At 42.9% G+C, this 18,425-nt stretch overlaps 1 protein-coding gene across 10 annotated transcripts in view; it reads left to right on the top strand.

Annotated features, from left to right (window-relative positions):
- Positions 1 to 18,425, top strand: part of AGAP1 (ArfGAP with GTPase domain, ankyrin repeat and PH domain 1) — a 379,248-nt gene that overhangs the window by 254,570 nt on the left and 106,253 nt on the right. For 8 of the 10 annotated variants that reach the window (XM_054830061.1, XM_054830062.1, XM_054830063.1 and 5 more), the window contains one exon: positions 8,231 to 8,392. The exons of the other annotated variants lie outside the window; for them this stretch is intronic. In XM_054830061.1, coding sequence (XP_054686036.1) covers positions 8,231 to 8,392 — 162 coding nt within the window. The remainder of the gene's footprint in view (positions 1 to 8,230; positions 8,393 to 18,425) is intronic. 10 annotated transcript variants of the gene reach the window in all.

Below are 18,425 nucleotides of genomic sequence, written 5' to 3'. Positions count from 1 at the left end.
TATCCCCGTTGTGTGGCCCGCAGAGGCTGTTTATCAAAACTGCTCACACTGCAGACATGCATTCATTTAGCTGCTGTTACAGTGGCAATAGCTATAAAAAAAAAAAAAAAAAAAAGTCATCTCGCATTCGTATCTATTGTCTCTTTTTCGAAAATAAAGTTTCTTTGTTCCGTTTTCTTAAGAGGCTGGAGGATATTTGAATGCCGGCAGTCGTCCCTCCCCATCCTGAAGAGGCTCTGGTTGCAGCTCGCAGGGGTTGGGGAGGTTTGTTGGCTGGTGGAAAGCTCCCAAAGTTAGTTAGTTGGGTTAATCCTACCGGCTTTTGATGGGGATCCGGCGTGCAGGTAAGACACCTCCCCTCCCACCCCCTTTCCAATTTCATTATTAATAACTTCCACAGGCAGTCAAAGGGATTAGGAAGCATTTTATATCTTTTGCCCCGGCCCCTACGGATACTTCGCTTTGCACGCGAGCAGCACAATACCCCGGAATTAGTTGATTTTGCACTGTTGGGGTTTTTTGCAAACTTAAATTCACAAATGTTAACAGGATTTGCAACCAAATAACAGCAATACAAAGTGGAGCATTTGCTGATGTAAAGTGGTCACCTCTGGGGTTCAGATGCACTTTCTTAACAAGCAGGACTTGCCCAGAAAGCAAAGCATACCTTATTTATTACCGTTATTTGTTAAAACTACTGAAAAAATAGTAATATGCCTGCTGGGAAAGGAAAGCACGCTTTGATCCCAGCAGAATAAATAGTCCGGGATCTTGAGCAGAAACCCTTGGTGAAGATCTTGGGTTTAACTTTCTTTTAGAAGAGATGTCTCCTCTCATGACTTAATTTTCCTCCACGCTTGCTGTGTTGGTTTGGCCTGCTCTGAGAATAATAGCTTTTCTCGTTATACTCCCAGCACCATGTCCTTCACTGCCAGGATATTTCTTGGCATTGCCGTGTTTGTTCATTAGTACTGACCCTTCGCGGTTTGTACACTACTAATCAAGCCCGGTTCGCAGGGGCTGCCCTGCCGGGCTGTGAGATGGAAGGTCTTCTTCTAGTAATAGCTGCTTATCTTCAGGAAATTTGTTCAGATAGTAAATGCTTCTGGGGAAAAAAAAAAAAAATCGCAAAAATAAGTTTAAACCCACAAGCAAGTTGTCTGCTACAGTATTGAAAATGATTGTCAGTGTATTGAAGGTGAGTTTCAATACTGGAACCAGTATGTTTTGGAAAGGTACTGTCACCTCACTCTTTCTCGTTCCACCTACGAGTAACCTCAAATTATTTTAGGTCCCTGATAAGCCCAAGGCAGAAATGACGTGCTGTTTGCACACTGCCGTCAGATCGGAACAGAATCCGTCGCAATACTGTAGTAGGTTTTTTTCCCATTAATAACCCCACTCAAAAACCTGGTTGTGGAAGTTGGAGCTCTCCGGCCCTGGTCCCACCGCTGATCTTCCTGAGAACGTGGCCAGGCAGTGCTCTGACACCCGGGCGGTACCTTCCTTTCCAGTGCAGACTTACTCTACTCAACTGGAGAGGGAAGGAGCTGTAAGTAGGAGTTTTCCCAGATTTCAGTGCAGGGCGTCAGCTCCAGACTTGGCAAGGGAAGGAGGATGCATGTGTAAAAGATGGAGGCTGGGATCTAAGGCAGCAAGCTGATGGAACCCAGAAGAGCCGTCCCCAAATTGTCCTCGGCTAAAGCAGGAGTTGTCCCCGCACTCGTATCTATAGGTAAGCAGAAGGCAGAAAGTGGCGCAGCTTGGGCGGTCAGCCACTTTGCAGGAAGGTTTTGTCCATTGGGAAGATTTCTGCACAACTCTGGGAATTAATTCATAAACGTAATGCAGAACTGAGGAAAGGGGAAGGGAATGCTTTTCGTCTTTTTGCAGCTGGCGAGGCGGCCTCCTTCACTTTCCTTTCGTGCCCTAATGCCTGAAGAAACTTCAGGGAGCAGCAGCGTTGGGTGCGGGTTTCGAACGGGCGACCAACAGCCGTTCTAATCTACTTGACGGTGCCTTTTACTGAATTAGAGGGCATTTCAAGAATAGGCAGTATTCCTGCAACATAAATTGACCCAACATGATTTGAAACAATTAACCCTCTGATATCAAGAGTCAGGATTTCCTGACCCACAACTCTAATGTATTTTTCATTAGTTCTAACAGCTGGTGAGCGCAGCCCTCTGGCCTTAAGAGGTTTCTTTCTTTTTTTTGGAAGAGAAACTCATCGTGAACATGAAGAGCGTAACACAAATAAAACGTGGCCATGGTGAAAGCATAGCGGTAGGCTGTAGTTCATCCGATTCGGTCTTTCTGTGCTTCTGTGCAGCCGCTCTCTGCAGGTCTCATAGGCTGCTGCTTCATGGAAAAATATAGTTCTGCTTCACGACTCTCGCAATGTCTGCTCGTCTCATAAATTCAAGAGTATATTAGTTGCACTCCCGAATATAACTTCTTCTAAGTGATTTGTTTGGGAGAAATCACAAGTGCGTCTGCAGCAAGAAATGGAGACCACCTCCAAGTATTTAAGTCACTTGTGTATCACTTTTTAGGGTATAGCTGTGAATGATGGTCATTCTGCATTTGTAATTAGTGGGTGGCATCGTTGGCGAAGGCTTAGCGATGTGTCTGTTAAAATAACCTGTGCTGCCCCGTGATGATTCGCCGTATTATTTTTGTTAAGTTAAAGTCCAGCAAAAGAGGAATTGCTAAAATGCCATCCACCCGACTGTTCTGTTTCAAGAGTAACATGATGACAACCCCAAATGGTTTATTTTTTGGTTGGGCAGGTTACCGCATATATGCGAGATAACGTTTATGTTAAACTCTATGGTATATTTTATTAAAATTTTTATGATACACAGAGTCTTTATCTTTTGGGTTTTACTGACTAGGTGTTTCTAAGTGTTGTAATCTGAGGTTGCATTTACGGTCTGTTGTTTGTAAATCTGAACCAACCGTGTATGAAGAGCCAAAGCGAGTCCCTCTGTGCGTAGGAAATTGGGACGCATTCTGCCCCCAGTGTGTTTGTTTCCAGCACCCTCTTAGTACGTACGTACATACGTACACACGCGCGTGCACTCCTCTGCTTAATTCCTCTTATGCCGAGTCTCTTGCCCTTACTTGCTCTTTGCTGTTGGCGGCTATTTACGCCGAGTAGATGGATATATAAATTGGACTTTGTGTGAGCACGCTCGCTTTTCTCAAAGGCTCTTCTGCTGAGCGTTGACCAAACGTGGAAATTACCTTGAATCTTAATTTGGATGGGTTTTGTAGAGCTTAATTGTTTGAACGTTTTGTAAGCGCGATCATAACGGGGTATTTTATAATATCAGAAAAGATAGTTTTAATAAAGCTGTCTAGGGCTAGAAAGAGGAACTCTTCCTTTGATGCTCCTTTGGTAGATGAAAACATTTTTATTCAATAGGAGACCAGCATCTTTTTTTGCTCATTTGAGACCAGTTCTGGCAACATACTGATATTCATTCAAATATAAATGCCATATTCACTTTGAAATGCAAATTGTTTAAAGAAAAATAGCATATGGTAGAGGTAAGTACCTTTTCAAATCAGCTCCCACACTTTAGGGATGTGAGTACGGCTGAAATTATTCTTTGGAAAGAATCTGGAGCCTTTGACACATTGAAGCTTGAACTAATCAAGGCTTCCCAGTAAGCATATACACATATCCATATCAAGGAAACAGTGCTGAGAATACACGGATTAGCATAGTAATTTAACTGCCCCCTGCTAATCAACTTAAGCAACCAGCTGATGCATATGTGATGTATTTGAAGAGGCACTTTCTCAACTCCAGAATGGGCCAGGTAGCTGACCATGGATTTCATTTTAGCGAGAGATGTCTGTCTGTCCACATGCAGGTATATACACATACGTGTGTGTCTACATGGAGCGATGGGGGAGATGACAGATGCAGAATGCATCAAGGCATTGCTTGTAAGAGCCTGACGTAAAGGCTTCGTGTGCCTAACCCAACGTACAGCGTTGACTTTCAATGAGTATCGCTGGTCTCCTCTTTTTCACTCTGTCTCGCTTGTCTGCTGAAAGACTGAGATGATTTCTGCTGTTGAGGCTTTATCCTTGAGCAAAAATAAAGGACAATTGCTTTGTGGAGGTCTGGACCGGGGTTTGCCTGTTATAGACGGGGCGGGGGGAAAACACGTAGGACTGTTTTGTAGAAGCTTTGTGCAGCATACGGAGTGTGCAAGAACAGCGGTTGACTTCCAGTAGTCCTTGTTTTGGTGTGACGGCATTAGTGCCTGCTGGGGTGGTGGAACGCACGTCCTGGGCATGCTGCCGAGAAGTAGAAGAACGAGCAATGGGATGGGAGATAATGATTTTTTAAAAGAAAGCTGTAAGTATAACAAGTTTGTGCTAGAGCCGAACACATTGGGGAGGGGGAGATGAAAGGGCACACTCTGTTTTCTGTAGTCCAGCCCTTCTGGTATCTACCTACGGATTCTGGCTTGCGTGGTCTGATGTATCGTGAAAATCTTTACAGCATGTGAACAAAGTGAAATTTAACCTTGAATAAATGTTATCACAAGGGCTGCAGGTAGCAGGGCTGTCAGGCTATGGCAATAGAAAAGGCAGAGCGGAGCTGGGTTGCATCATCGATCAGTAAAGTATTACGTGATGGGACTTGGCACCTGTTTGTTGGTAGCAGCCCGTACCTTTCAGAAATGTGAAGTGAAAGAAAAATTCTTACTTGGTTTGCAGAAGTCGTCACTTCCTCAGCAGGTTCATGTCATAACGTGGGGTGTGGAGTTTCAGATGATGGCGTTAAGGTGAAAGAAAAGGTTTCTGGTGCTGACGCGATGATGTAGAAGTCCTGATATTATCTTTTTAAGGTTTTTCTTTTGCATTGTGGTTAGAAAGTGACTGGACGCTTCTGCTCAAAAATTTGTGAAGTGGACGGAAGATGTCAACGTACAGATATTGCTGCTCTCTGCAACTCAACCACCCAACACAGAGTAATGGGGATGCGTCATCCAGGCAGAGATGACCAGTAACTGTTTCATTTTTCCCATGGTACCTAGGCAACACTCCATCTCAGCTTTCACATACCAGTTTTCTCCTTCGTGGTCTTTGTTACGAAGATGCTCTTGCAGGAGTTCATCAAATGTAGCTTCCCGTTTTAGTAGGCGCAGTGTGAAAGATGGCTACAGGCTAAAAGGGCGCTTTTGTGGCATCGAGTCCGGCAGGGTAGATGCTTGTGAAAAAATAAGTTGTTTCCAAAGCCATTTACCAGTAAATAATCTAAAGATGCCCAAAAAGGTGCTACGGCAAAACCAAAGCAAAGCGTTTGGATTAGTCTGCTGCGTAATTGTCACCTGCAAGTTTGATTTGGTAAACTCATTTGCAAATTTAAAGGCTAATAAACAAAATCGGAGACAAGACCAGAAAAAAGTTAGTAACTGTTCTGTAAGTTTATTTAAAACCAATACAAATTTAAAGGACCCGTAGGTATCTCTTGTTCTATGACTGCAGCTTGAGGAACCGTAGGCATTTTGCTGCGTAGATGTATCAAAGTGCAAATTGTTGAGAATATTTTGAATCAAATGGGAATACAGAGTAGCTTCTGAGCTCAGAAAGGTGATCTTGTTTTGCTTTGGGATGGGAGGAGAAAGAAAAAGACTGTTTAGTCATTCAGAGACCCCCGGCAAAATGTTGGTTGAAAGGGACCTCAGGAGATCATCTGTGCCATCCTCCTGCTTGAAGAAGCAGGACCGTCACCAGTGTTGGGTAAGTTCGGCTGTGTCTTTGCATAGCTGAGCTTTGGAAACTTGAGAGAATGGAGATCTTCCAGCTTCTTTTGGTAGCCTGTTCCAGTGCCTCAACTGAACTTTCCAAGCAGAGCAGAGGTTAGAACTTCTCCTTGTTGAACCACATCATTTTTATGTTGGTCTAAATCTCAAGTTTCTAGAGTCCATTTGGTCTCATCTCTGTCATTCATGTCAGCCACTCCCTTTAATTTGGTGTATCATCAAAATCATAGAATCGTTTTGGTTCAAAAAGACCTTTTAAGACCAGATTCGTAGCCCATCTTTGGACACGCTCCAATAAAAATTTATTAACGTTCATAGTTTTTCTGGATTGTGAAAACCAGAGGAAAACCCTGCTGGTTATTTGAAAGTGAGCATCAGCAGCATCACAGAAGTTCATTTGGAAGGAGGTATTTCTTGTGAGAGACCTCCAAATACGCACTGTCGGTTAGTGTTCCCGTTTTCTGTTGCAACTTTAAGGTACTGAGCTATCATTTGGTCCTCTGCTTTGTACCTTCGATGCTGTAGGCCTGATTTTTTTGCTGAATGTTTCTTTGGAAGATGTTTTTAGAAGGTGTTAAAACACTGGCATTAGCAAATCGCTCTCAGTTGATGGGGTCAACCACACAATGTCCCGAAGAGGACCGGTTGTTGGAGGCGTACATTTTTTCAACAGTTTGGCGGATGATGCTCTGATGATGGAATTCTTTCGGACAAAAGGATTGCCCAGGCAAGGTGATTAGAGAGGAGTTATGTGCCAGTGGCTAACGCACTGCCTTGGGAGGTCCCGACACGGTTCCGAAATCCACCTTAGACTTTGCATAACTGAGCAAATTAGTTTTTCTGTAGGTATTTAATGTCTACAAAGTAGAGATTGCCAAAGAGAAGTTCTTGAGACTAAGTGCATTTGAGACTCAGGTGGACAAATACTGTAGTGATGGGTCTGTATAAAGGACTAGAGATGAGATTTAGTCTTGGGAAAGGAGAGGAGAGGAGAGAAAGGGACAATTATGCCAAGTCTAATAAACACAAAGTAGTTCACTAAGCTCTGCTGTCTTCCCAAAGGCTGCTCTGGGAAAAGACATAATGATAGAACTGGGAGTCAGGAGATCTGGGTTTTATTTTCAAGTCTGCCACAATCTTCCTTTGTGGCCCTGGGTCATTTAACCTCTGAAAAATGGGGGAAATGATAGCAGATAATTAACAACCTCACAGGAGCATTGAAAATTAATTCATTAATTTTTCTGAACTCATCAGTAGAAGGTGCAATGGAAATACAAAGTGTGAGGGTATTTCATAAAATTGTGTCTGTTTCTTTCCCTTTACACGTGTTTTTAGAGAGTATTCTTAAATCCATACAAGACCTGCGGGGTACCATTTGAGAGCTTGCCATGAGGAATGAAGCTAGCGCTGTAAACTATTTGTGTCTTCATAATATGCAAGCCCGGTGCTAGGAATGGAGTAAAATGTCCTCAGAAACCAAAACTGTAGAGCAGACTTTGGTTCGTATCAAGTTGTGAGTAAGTCCATCAGAACTCTGGTTTTTCTGGAAAGGTTTTAATTGTTTTGACTCTGATATTTATTCAACCAGACCACACTTCACCCGCTTTATGGTGAGAAACCCGTCCCTGGTGCATCCCCACGCACAAACCTCCCAACATTTTATTGTCTTAGCCCTTATGAATCATGAAAATACTGAAACTGTTTCTAGTGTTCATTGGGTAAGGCTAGTTTTTGTATCTCACCTTTCGTGTCGTAGGCCTTCAGGTAGAGTTGTGATGGGTGGATTGCTGTGGGGTGAGACACAGGAACGGCATTTGACAGTGGAACAAGCCTCCAGTGTGTGCTTTGTGTCACAATACTGCTTTAAGATTAAAAACCTGAATAAGTTTTTTGCTTGGTCTTGCAACGCTAGTGAGTCATTGCTCCCCATTGGTGTGTTCTTGGCTTGACTTGGAGGACGTACTTGTTGGGAATTTCATTGAGAGGTAGCTTGTTTCGAACGCTTTGAGTTGGCTTAGTTGTCTCATCTCGGTTGCTTGCGTAAACAGTGGTTTTCAGGACTAAGTTTATTTTCTGTGCTTAGTCTGCCCTTCATGCTCTACCTGTAACAAGTGGAGAACCTCTGCAAAATGTGACTGCTAGCAGGGTTGTGGAAGATTGTGTTTTCCAGAAGATGAATGAACAGAATGAGCTGGCATCTTGGAACAATTAGATTCTTTCGTCAGAAGTTCCTAGCTGGATTTGAGTAGGGTGAATGAAATCTGTGGTGCCCCAAGCTGGTCACAGGACAGTCGTCTTCAGAGTTTCAGGGAGAGCTGCATTGGTTTTTGCGTTGGTTAAGTAATCTCTTTCTGCTCTGTTAAGACGCACCCATCCATCTTCGTGCAAATCAATTTTGTCTTCTCTATTGACACGATTTGTTTTCCATTTATGTCTAGGGAACGTGACTACTAGCACATCTGTGTCTCAGATGGCAAGTGGGATCAGTCTAGTCTCCTTCAACAGTCGTCCGGATGGTATGCATCAGCGCTCTTACTCAGTCTCCAGTGCAGATCAGTGGAGTGAGGCAACAGTCATTGCAAACTCTGGCATTAGCAGTGGTAAGAAACCTGGAGCTGGGGGGGGTTACCTGCTTTGGGGTGAAGGGGGAATTTGGTGGTTTGATTTTTTTTTAATTTTTTTTTTAAAGAAAAAAAAAAAACCCTGATGTTCACCCAGATGCTCTGTTGGAAGCTAAACTTTAGCATCTGAGAGAAAAAGGAGAAATTAGATAAAAGAGAACAGATCAATACAATACTTTTTCAGCAGGAAGAGCTAATGTAATTATAATACTCCTTAATTTTAATTTCAGGTACATAATGTAGCTCGTTCACTTGATATTATTTCCTTACTCTGTGCGGTAGGTATTAGCAGTAAATTATCCTCCAGATCTTTTCATCGGCATGTCCTTTCTCCGCTGTGCCGTTGCTGTAATGTATGCAGGCTACTGCCGTAGTCACAGCCTTTTCTCTGTGGAGCGTTTAACAGTATTAAAAGGAGCAAACGCTATTCCAGATGGTGCGTTGCAACGGTGAGAGGGGGCTTGTTGTTTTTAAAGGGTACGCGTGATATTTGGTAACAAAACGGTGCCTCTGGCCTCGGTGGAGTGCCTGGGAAGGGCAGGGATATAATGCTGTTCACCTATAGCTGACCTGCTGCCTACGCAAATTAGAGCATCCTCGGAGCAGCCGCGGAGGGTGGGCTGGGACTTGGGTGTGCGCGTCGCGGGGTGCTGCGGAGGTGGTTCGGACCGGGAGAAACCACGGAAGGTGCACGGAACTCGGGGAGCTGGGGGGGAAGGAGATGAGTGTGTGAAAGAGAGGAATGAACTGAGAAGAAATTGAGGAGATGGATAACGGGGGTGTAATGTGAATAGGTCAGAAGGGAGGAGGAAAGCTGTTTCTGCTGGCTCTCCCTACGACAGTGAGAATTACAGGAGTACAAAACTATTTCACGTGCCCCACGTATATATGCATATGCGTGTGTGTATATATATGTGTGTGTGCCAGTATAAGGGATCTGTGGGATTTTAAGCAGCTTTGGACAGCTTTTCAGTGCCACCTTATGAGAACGGAGGGTTTAAAATCACGGGCACCTTGGCGCTGGGTGGCGTTAGCTCTCAAGTTGGTAGTTGCTGAAGCACGTGTGTTTCTGGAGCTCTAAGCTTGTGGGCAAGCGTCTCGAGGAGCGTGGTATTTGCATCAAAAAGGTACAGATTTTAACCAAGAATTGTCGAAAGCAAGCATCCTCTATTTCAGCCTCGGTGACAGCCAGAGGTACTGCTAAGCAACGTGATAAAATGCTTCAGCGCTGTTCTCTTCTGTGTCCCCCCAACTCACCCTCTCCTTTGGAAGCTGGTTAGTCTCTCAGGGCAGTCAGCGTCGCCCTACGGATTCCTTTAGACCAAACTGCTCTCACAGTCAAGGCCGTGTATTCCTCTCCCTTTTTCCTGAGCTGCTTCGTCGTTTTAATCCACCCCAATTCCATTTCCCTTTTAAAAGGTTATACCAAAGCTTTGGCTTGATGTAGTCGTTGGTCCTTGACGCCGCGACGTGCCTACAGAGAGGTGAGCAGGTGCCATCCCCTTGCCCCTTAGCGCCAGATGTGACAACCGAGGCTGCAGGAGAGGAAAATCTTCAAAATGCAGAATTCAGCAAGGTGGAGTGTAATTAATGTGTTGAAAAGTAGAAATACAACCTAAATTCCTGCCTCTTCCCTTCCCCTTTACTTCGTGATGCTGTTTCTATTTTTCTGAGATATTTGCTGGGCTTGTCTTGTGCTCCTGATGCCGTGCTTCAACTAGTTCTAAATTCCTGGTGAAGGGAACCTTTTCTCCTACACTCTCCTACTGCTCCAAGTATGCGCAGTACCTTTTTCTGACTTGACGTTCATATGTGATTACTTCTGGATCAAAAGAGACGACAGGTAGAATTATCTATGAAACGTTTATTCAAAATATGCGGATGACTGGTGGGTACTTCTGAATAAGCCTGGCTTGAATCATTTCTTGCAGAGGTTCTCAATTAAAAAACCAAAGAAAAAGAAAAAGAACTTTTATTTTTAAATATATGGGGAAAATTGGTCTAATGGTGAGTTTTAGGCAACTAAGGGTCAGCAGAAAGTGCAGTATTGCGATAAAGCTGCTACAAAACCTCTAGAATAATTCATTGCTATCAGTGTATCATCTTTCAGTAAGCTCGTAGACGTGTCCTTTATGCTGGCAAGTTGACGCATGAAAAACCCTTTTTAATTTCAGGGTTTTTTTCCTCCATTAAAAGATTTTTGAATTTTAGTCATAAAAAGATAATACTGTGAAAGCAGCAGGTATGGCGAGAAGCTAAGCATCTTTTGGAATTCAAATGCCAATGTACTGGAGAATACGCCTGCTTATTGTCACATGGTTTTATTGTAGACAAAATAACATATTGGGATTCAATTTTTCTCTGCACCTTTTTTTTTTTTCCCCCCACATTAAATTAATACTTTGTGTGGCTCCGGAGAACTTTTCAAAGTCTTCCGAACCAGACCTTTGGTTTCCTGGGGCTTCTGTCTTTCAAGCAGCTGTGAACATCTCCTAATTAGATAAATTACTTTGTAGTGGGCAGAGCCACAAAACAGGAGGTGCTGGTTAAATTAAAGGGGAAAAATAGAAAAATCCATTCTCTGAAATGGAATGCCCCACTGCTTTATGACTATTACTGTTGTAAGGTTTTACATTTAAGTACCTGAGGTTTAAAATTAAATGTCTAATATAATTTGGCACTGGTAACGTGAAGCCTGTGACTGCCCTCGGAGAAAATCTAGACAGCTTAGTTCAGTGTTTCAAATTGCTGTCTGCTTGATAGTGAGTAGATTGTGCGACTGGCTCACTATTTAGCTAAATACCACCCACTGTTCAGCATAATTTTAAATGCAGTAACATATTTGCCTTAAAAACTCAGAAATGTAAAAAGACTATTCCAGCAGCACATGAAAAATTAATTCTTTTTACCTTTTTTTTTTTTTCCTTACTCTCGTAAGTACTTGACAGAAGTAATTTTAGCAGCGAGAGAGAATAAAAACTGGGGGCAGTAAATCCCTGTCCGGGAACCTCTTGTGTAGATTCTTTATGGACCCAGAATTGATCTACATGTCAGATCCTGATGTAGTTTAAACTGTTTATCACCCTAATGGTGGTAGAGAAACCATGAACATCAACTTACAATCCTCCATGAAAGAAATTGGTGTTTGCAGTCAATGAAGGAGCAGCTTAGCTTTATTGATAGATTTAGAACAATTACTGCTGCCGCAACTATTGGCCAAGAGGTTTTCCTGGATCCCATTGGAAGCCTGCAATTTTTTTTCCTTTGATAAATCTTTTCCTTGATGGTTTTTTGGTTTTGGTTTGTTGTTTTTTTTTTTCCCCACCCAGAATTATCTATAGTTGCTCACTGCTGGGGGATAAGAGGTCTCAGGGGAGCCAGTCGTAACCTGTTCAGGTGTTACTTTGGTTCAAGAATGTGCATCTGCAGGGTTCCTCCTCTGCAAATTCAGCTCTTGTTTTATTCCATGCATTCTATTTCTTAGCTAGGAAAAGCAGGACTGTTCTGAGGAATCGAGGAAAAGCTGGCCAGGAATACTGTTGTGAGGCATCTCAAACCCGAGTACAAAATGCAGGGTTTTCCTGATGGAAAACAGATTGATATTAGCAAGTGGCGTTGCTGCCATGAATAAGAGACGGTACTGTCTGTTCTGCACTCTTCACAATTCGTACATCTCTAAAGAGCTTGAGACAGATCTTCAAACTTGGCATCAGAGCTGCTTCTTTTTTTTTTTTTTTTTTTTTTTTAATTTTTAAATGGAAGAAACCACAGCCAGCTGTATGAGAGTGCAAAAATGAGGTTCATGAGACTTAGCTCGCAGAAGACTGAAGCTGTTACTTCCTACCTGGGGATGAAGTAGCAGCTTGTTCGTTCTCTTTTTAAATGTCAGGTTTTATAGTTTGGCTTCTAAGACTGTGTCCTGAGAATATCAGAGGGGAGAATTTCGTTCTTAAAGTTACAATATTAAGCTCTTCTGAAACGGTGCTGCAAACAGTAGTTTGCATGGGACAGGGATTTCTTTCCTCTGGACTTGTAAATTGTCATTTGAATTCTAGCATGATATAAAATTCTGCAGTAAATCAAATATCTGTTTAAATATCATCCACTTAGGCTTTATCACTGTACAATTGCTTGTACGGGCCATTTGATCTCGGCTGTAATTTATGTAAGTTGTAATACCTGGTGTCTTTTGAGTTTCTAACGGTTTGGTGTTAGGGTTTATTAATGTGAAATTGAGTTCTCACCGTGCCACGGGGTATGAGAGGTCATTGGAGTGTTTATATTCTTGCAGACCTTACAACTTGCCTTACTTTTCTGATCGTAAGCGCTCGGAATGAGTCAGTGATGGAGTCCTGTGCTATACGTTGAAAAAGAAAATGGTTCAACCTGCTTCTGACGTTCAAAAGTGAACCAGAAAACTTCGTTTAGTTGTTCAAATTCAGTAGGCAAGTGCTTGGCTAGGATAAAGTATATCATTTCAAATAGATTTCTAGAATTTCAGAAGCATTTGCGTTGTTTATAGATGGTTTAGGTTGGAAGAGCTTTTTCCTCTTTTTAAAGTAGGAAATAATTGCTGGAAAGCAAATATGAAGTAATTTTCTCCTTTTTTCTAGCTGCTCTAGAGCTACTCTGAGCTTTCCTGAATTTGCTAATACTTAATATCGTAACATTCGCCATGTATAAGACAGTATACAGGCAAGTAGTTCGCATTGTCTTTAAGAACAGGGAGGAAAAGGGAACGTTCGTGTACTTTTCACACCCTCGTGCGATCAACAGATTGCTTCTGGCAAATACTTCCAGAGGGAAACTTTGTCAGTTCAGCAGGGTGAACCCCGCTAACAACAACTTCTTGTTGCCGTGCCTTTCTGAACAGCCTAACATACATACCTCGAGGAAACTTGGGTTGTAAAGTACTACTTCTTGGCAATCCCTGGAAAATGATCCCCTTTCAGCATGAGGTTGCGTACCCAAAAGTTTCCAGTATTAAAATCGAGTTGACATTTTTCACAAGCTCTTACCTGAAGTAGCCCAGTCAACCAGAAATAATAAAAAAGTGTATGCAACAATGTCCTGGGTAGCTGGACTCCCACCGGTGTATTGTCTGTGCCTTTACTCAGTCAAGAAAGGGAATAGGACACAGATTTTCTCAGAATTGCTGTAGCACCTTCCTTGTGGCTAATAATGCGTGGCAAGAACGACCCCACAGGACTTCACGTTTCAGATTGATTTTCATTTCTAGATGGAGAGATGCAGTTTTGCACCCTGTGGTTCCCCAAAATGACGTAAGGCGTGCAGGGCAGAGTGATCGCCTTGCTCGGGGAGGTTCCTACCAGGTTCGCAACATACGGACACTTGCCTCGTGTTCCCTGGGTGCGTGTTTGTTGCCAAAATGATGGGAAAAAACCTATCCTGTCACACAGCTGAAAAACGTCTGTATGTGAGGTCTTCCTGAAATGCTGCCCGGCATGCCATGCTGCTAAAAAAAAAAAAAAAAAAGGGTGATCAGAAGCAAAACCCTCTGCAGTCTGCGACCTCTGTGCAATAGGGGTTCAAACGCCGCTGGCTTCCTTACGTGCACCAGGTCATCCAGGCTGCGGGTTGCAGCTCGGTGAACGTCAAACTGTAGATGAGCCGTTTGGTCCCACCGGGCTTTGCATCCGTCGGGGAAACGCGTTGCTTCGTGGAGTAAAAGAATGAAAGATGTGAAAGCGGTTCTTCTGTTTCTGTGTCCTTGGCGGAGGGGAGAGACGGCACCAGTAAGCCTTTGGTACCTCGACTGGGCTGCGTCGTGATGTTGGTTTGAGGGTATTGGATACGTGGGCATTTCTGCACAACTTCACTGGGTTTCAACTAGGAAGTTCTGTATTTACCTAGTCCTGCCGTTTAAACCCTGAGCTGTATTGTAGGGATTTTTACAGTTCTGCAGTTCTCCAGAAACCCATCTGCTTTTCTTCTTGAAGATCCTCTTCTTTCTGCCCCCTCCCTCCCCCCGGTTAAAATAGAAAGAATTGTTGCATTCAGCAATTAAATCCTGTGCTTGCTTCCAAAATGGCAAGAAATGTGAGTTTTCATCTTCGGATAATTTGACATTGGCAACCTCACGCTCATCTTAATCTTGTTCACAGCCCAAAGTGCCAAATGTCTGTCAGTAAATTGTTTATGTGACTAAATTAACTTTTTGAGTAGAACTATAAAGCTTTGTTTTTTCCTGACGTTTACTTATGAATGCTTAAATGCATATTTTGCATTTAGTTTCGCTTAAAATTTAAACCAAAATAGGAAAGCGTATGGCACGTTCCTTACAATAGGGGGGAAAAGATTGTTTTTCTGGTTGCTGATGTTGATTAATCTGACTTGATTGTCTGGCAATGTTCAATAAATCAGTGCTTTTTCTGCCTGTAGCTGGGTTGGGTTGTCACACCTTCTCTGCTTCTCCCCACGCCTTCATGAGAAAAGAAAAAAAAAAAAAAAAAAACCCTGAAACCAAAGCACTTTCTATTTTTATTATGGAGCATAAACTTCAGCCTGACGGGATGGCGAGAATAGTGAATGTTCTCTTTATCAGGTCTTCAAGCTGGTGCCTGGGAGACGGTTCCCGTTCCTGACCTTCAGGCGCAGGGTTAGCGTGGTGCAGGACACCGCTCGTGGTACCTAACCGCCGCCGAAAGTCAGTCCTCGGCGAGTAAGGAAAACGGCTATCGTGAGAAACGGGGGGCACTTTGAACTTCAGGTTGCATTTTAAAATATATATACCTCCGCAGCTGTCTCCTTGGCTAGCTGCAGCTGCAAGCTGGTTATCCGTAGCTCAGATGCTTGACATTTGACAGATACAGCACTTAGAAGTCTGTAAAATATATTCTGTTCTCCGTTTCTGTGTTAGTATCTGTCAGAAGGGAAGGGTTAATACTGAAGATGATTGCACCCCTGCACAAAGTGAATTCTTCATCAGGGAGGCCGTCCTGTAATCTCATTTGTATTAAAAGATAGTTTAATCTCTCAAAGATTTTTTTTTTTTTTGGTACATTTGTAGTTTAAGATTACGTTAGTCTTAAATCTTTGCAGTTTGGAATGAGTTTTTCTGTGATGTTTTCTGGCAGGTCAGTCACCAGATAGTTTGTGATAGAGGATCAGCTGTGATTGTTTTATTATCTCAGAAATAAATGTGACCTGTGGTCTTGGACTGCTTAAATAGTGGCCGAGACATCGACACATCGACTGCGTTCAGCAGAAGGACGGATCTTCAGCTGTTAAAAGCCAAAGAGCTGCATTTGATGTGAGGATGCCTGTATGCGTTTAGGAAAAATTATAATTGCAAGGAAGTAAGTCTAGGGACCAGATTCACACAATATCCTACAGCAGTTTATGAACTTTGAAAAATAAAATCATGTTTACAGGTAATAATATAAATTCAGAGGCACGCATTCTTAAGTCAACCTACAGGAAAGACATAATACTGCAAGAGCAAAGTGTGACACTTTATAGACTCTTCTAATTAAAATAATATGGCTTAAAAATTTTATAAGCTCAGTGCTTTCCATATTTAAGGCCTTTGTGAGTGAGACTTAAGCAGGGAAATAAGTAAACTTCCCAGATCAGTACACTTCTGTTTTTTCTTAATCTTTTTATCTAAATTTTTATAATCTAAATCTATGTAATAATAAAATAAACCTTTAGTTTTGATCAAGTTTAGCAACGTATTAAACACAAAGCGGAGAAAGTAAAAAGTTAATGGACAGCTACCATTGGAGTAATGCTCAATTTCAGAATTTCTTCTTTTTATGCCCATACTTTGGAAGTTCAGATAGATTTCTTGTTTAAGGCGTGTCCAGAAGCACACCGCTTTGTGCCGCCAGGATCTGGATGAAGCGTGTGCAAGAAACACACACGATGCTTTTATTTCTTCTCCAGCTTAATGAAGTTTCTGTTCCAATTAACATGAGAGCGGTTGTCCCATCAAGCATGTCTGTTCACAGGCTCGGTTTCTTTCCAGTCCAGATCACAGAGCGTGGGGTACAGGGATGTTGTGTATACGTTACCTATGGAATCCAACACTTCAAAGCTTCTTCACGGCATATACAGTTCAAGGAGTGAAAGAAGCCTCTGTGTTAAATCCGATACGCAACTCCTTCACAACCCGCTGATTGTTGGGGGACAGCTGAAGCGCAGAGACCTGGCTTTCCCGCAGGTGGAAGAGCATCTCCTTTCAAGTCTCTGGGCCCTTCATTTGTTACAGTTGATATCATCCCTTAATTCGGCGATGGCGTGTGTGCCACCCACGGTCCGGGTCGATGAGGAGTATCTGGTTCAGGAGTCGCTCTAGGCGAGCGGCTTCTCTGACGCGTGGGTTTTGCGAGGGCACGCGAAGTGCCCGGGCTGGGGCTATCTAAACCCTCAGAAGAGCTGGTAAGAGCTAGAAAGAGTGCTTGGATAAATTTGAAAATAAAATAAAATAACGTTTGTCAATGACCGCTGTGTCATCTGATGCCTATAAAGACATAGCTTTATGTTAAGAGTTTTGCTTTTCAGCCGTAGGTTTCTGCAATAGGAAGATGCTTGGGTTTGCCTTTGATTACGAGTATCTATGCTGTTGCTTCCATTATTTCTTTTCTTTTATGCTCGTGGCATACGTGACCAGGAAAGCCTTAGCCTTTTTGCTACCTAGCATGGTGCAATTAACTGCCTGTTTGCTATACAGCTTTAATTGTAAAATGTTAATAGTGAAAGTCTCTGGATTTTTTATTTTTTTTTTTTCCAAAACACTGATATTAGGGCTTGTCACTGAAGTCTCGTGGACTGGCAGTGGAGAGTTTCCTAACCTCTTCTCAATTACCAGCGAGTGGGTTTGATGCTTGAAGTTATCCACAGGTTATACAGACTGAAGGTTAAAGTACAAGAGTAGAGACAAGAGACGTGGCTCTCCTCCTGGCTCTGAGCTTTTCTTTGAAGAGAGTCAGTTCTTCCTTTCTGGCTTACTTTGCCTATCTTAAATACAAGGTAAATATTTGAGTAGGAAATGATTCGGTAAGGCGTGGGTTCGTTATTTTCTGAGTGCCTTGAGACCTCAAGGCTCTATTTCAAAGCAAAATATTGTTAAATGAGGGGGTTTCTGCAATTAGAAGACAATGTTGATCGTTAGATCAGGGCGGAGCTCCGACCCTCTCTGTGTAATTAAGGTGAATTTATTATGCATATCATTTTGACCAAGGATGTAAAATAGCATTTGTCACGCAGCATTATACGTACTTGATCACGGCGTGGCTTGTTCATCCAAGATGCATTCTTTTAGTGGTGCTCCGAGTGTTTTTTTTCCCTGCAAACCACCGTTACTTGGGATGGTCTGGATGGGTTTGCCAGGTCCAGCATGCCGCAGTGGGTAACTATTCTTGAGGTGTCCGATGATCTCCCCGGCTTCAGAAGTGACAGAATGACTAACCAACAACATGACCTGGAATCGAACCAGCAGCTACAGCCCTGAAACCACGGGTTTGTCTTCAAAAGGGCCATCCATCTCCTTTCTCCCTCCTGGGGTGGCTAAGAACTAGTTACCTGAAACTAATCCCCATAACTAGCTGCCTTTTGTAATATTCCTCACCTCTCCGTTTTGTATGAAGTCGATGGCCTGGAGAAGCGATGCCCGTAGCATCATCCGCCCAGTTTGTAGCAATCCAGGGTGACACCGTGTAAGAATCACATCTTCTCAACAGATCTGATGCTGCCCGGTGAAAACGTTCTGCCAGAGGAATTAGACGCATCCCTTATCCATCTAGACTGTAGATCCGTTCAGCGGGGGCCACGAAGTTAGTTTGCCTTGGGATGCGATGGCATCCTGCAACATCTAAGACTTGCATCTCTTTCTAGCTTGTTGTCCTTATGTATTCAAACAACTTGTCATGCTTGATCTTTCCACGGGGCGTATTGAGCGTACAGTACAAAGGAGGCAAACGCAAAGATGCGTCTGTGTAACGCGGGGTAAGATAAATCAGCAAACTGTGTTAACTCGGGAAGTAGTTTA

The sequence above is a fragment of the Grus americana genome, chromosome 6 (genome assembly GCF_028858705.1).
Source record: "Grus americana isolate bGruAme1 chromosome 6, bGruAme1.mat, whole genome shotgun sequence".
Lineage (NCBI taxonomy): Eukaryota > Metazoa > Chordata > Aves > Gruiformes > Gruidae > Grus > Grus americana.
This window is presented reverse-complemented; position numbering and strand designations above follow the sequence as displayed.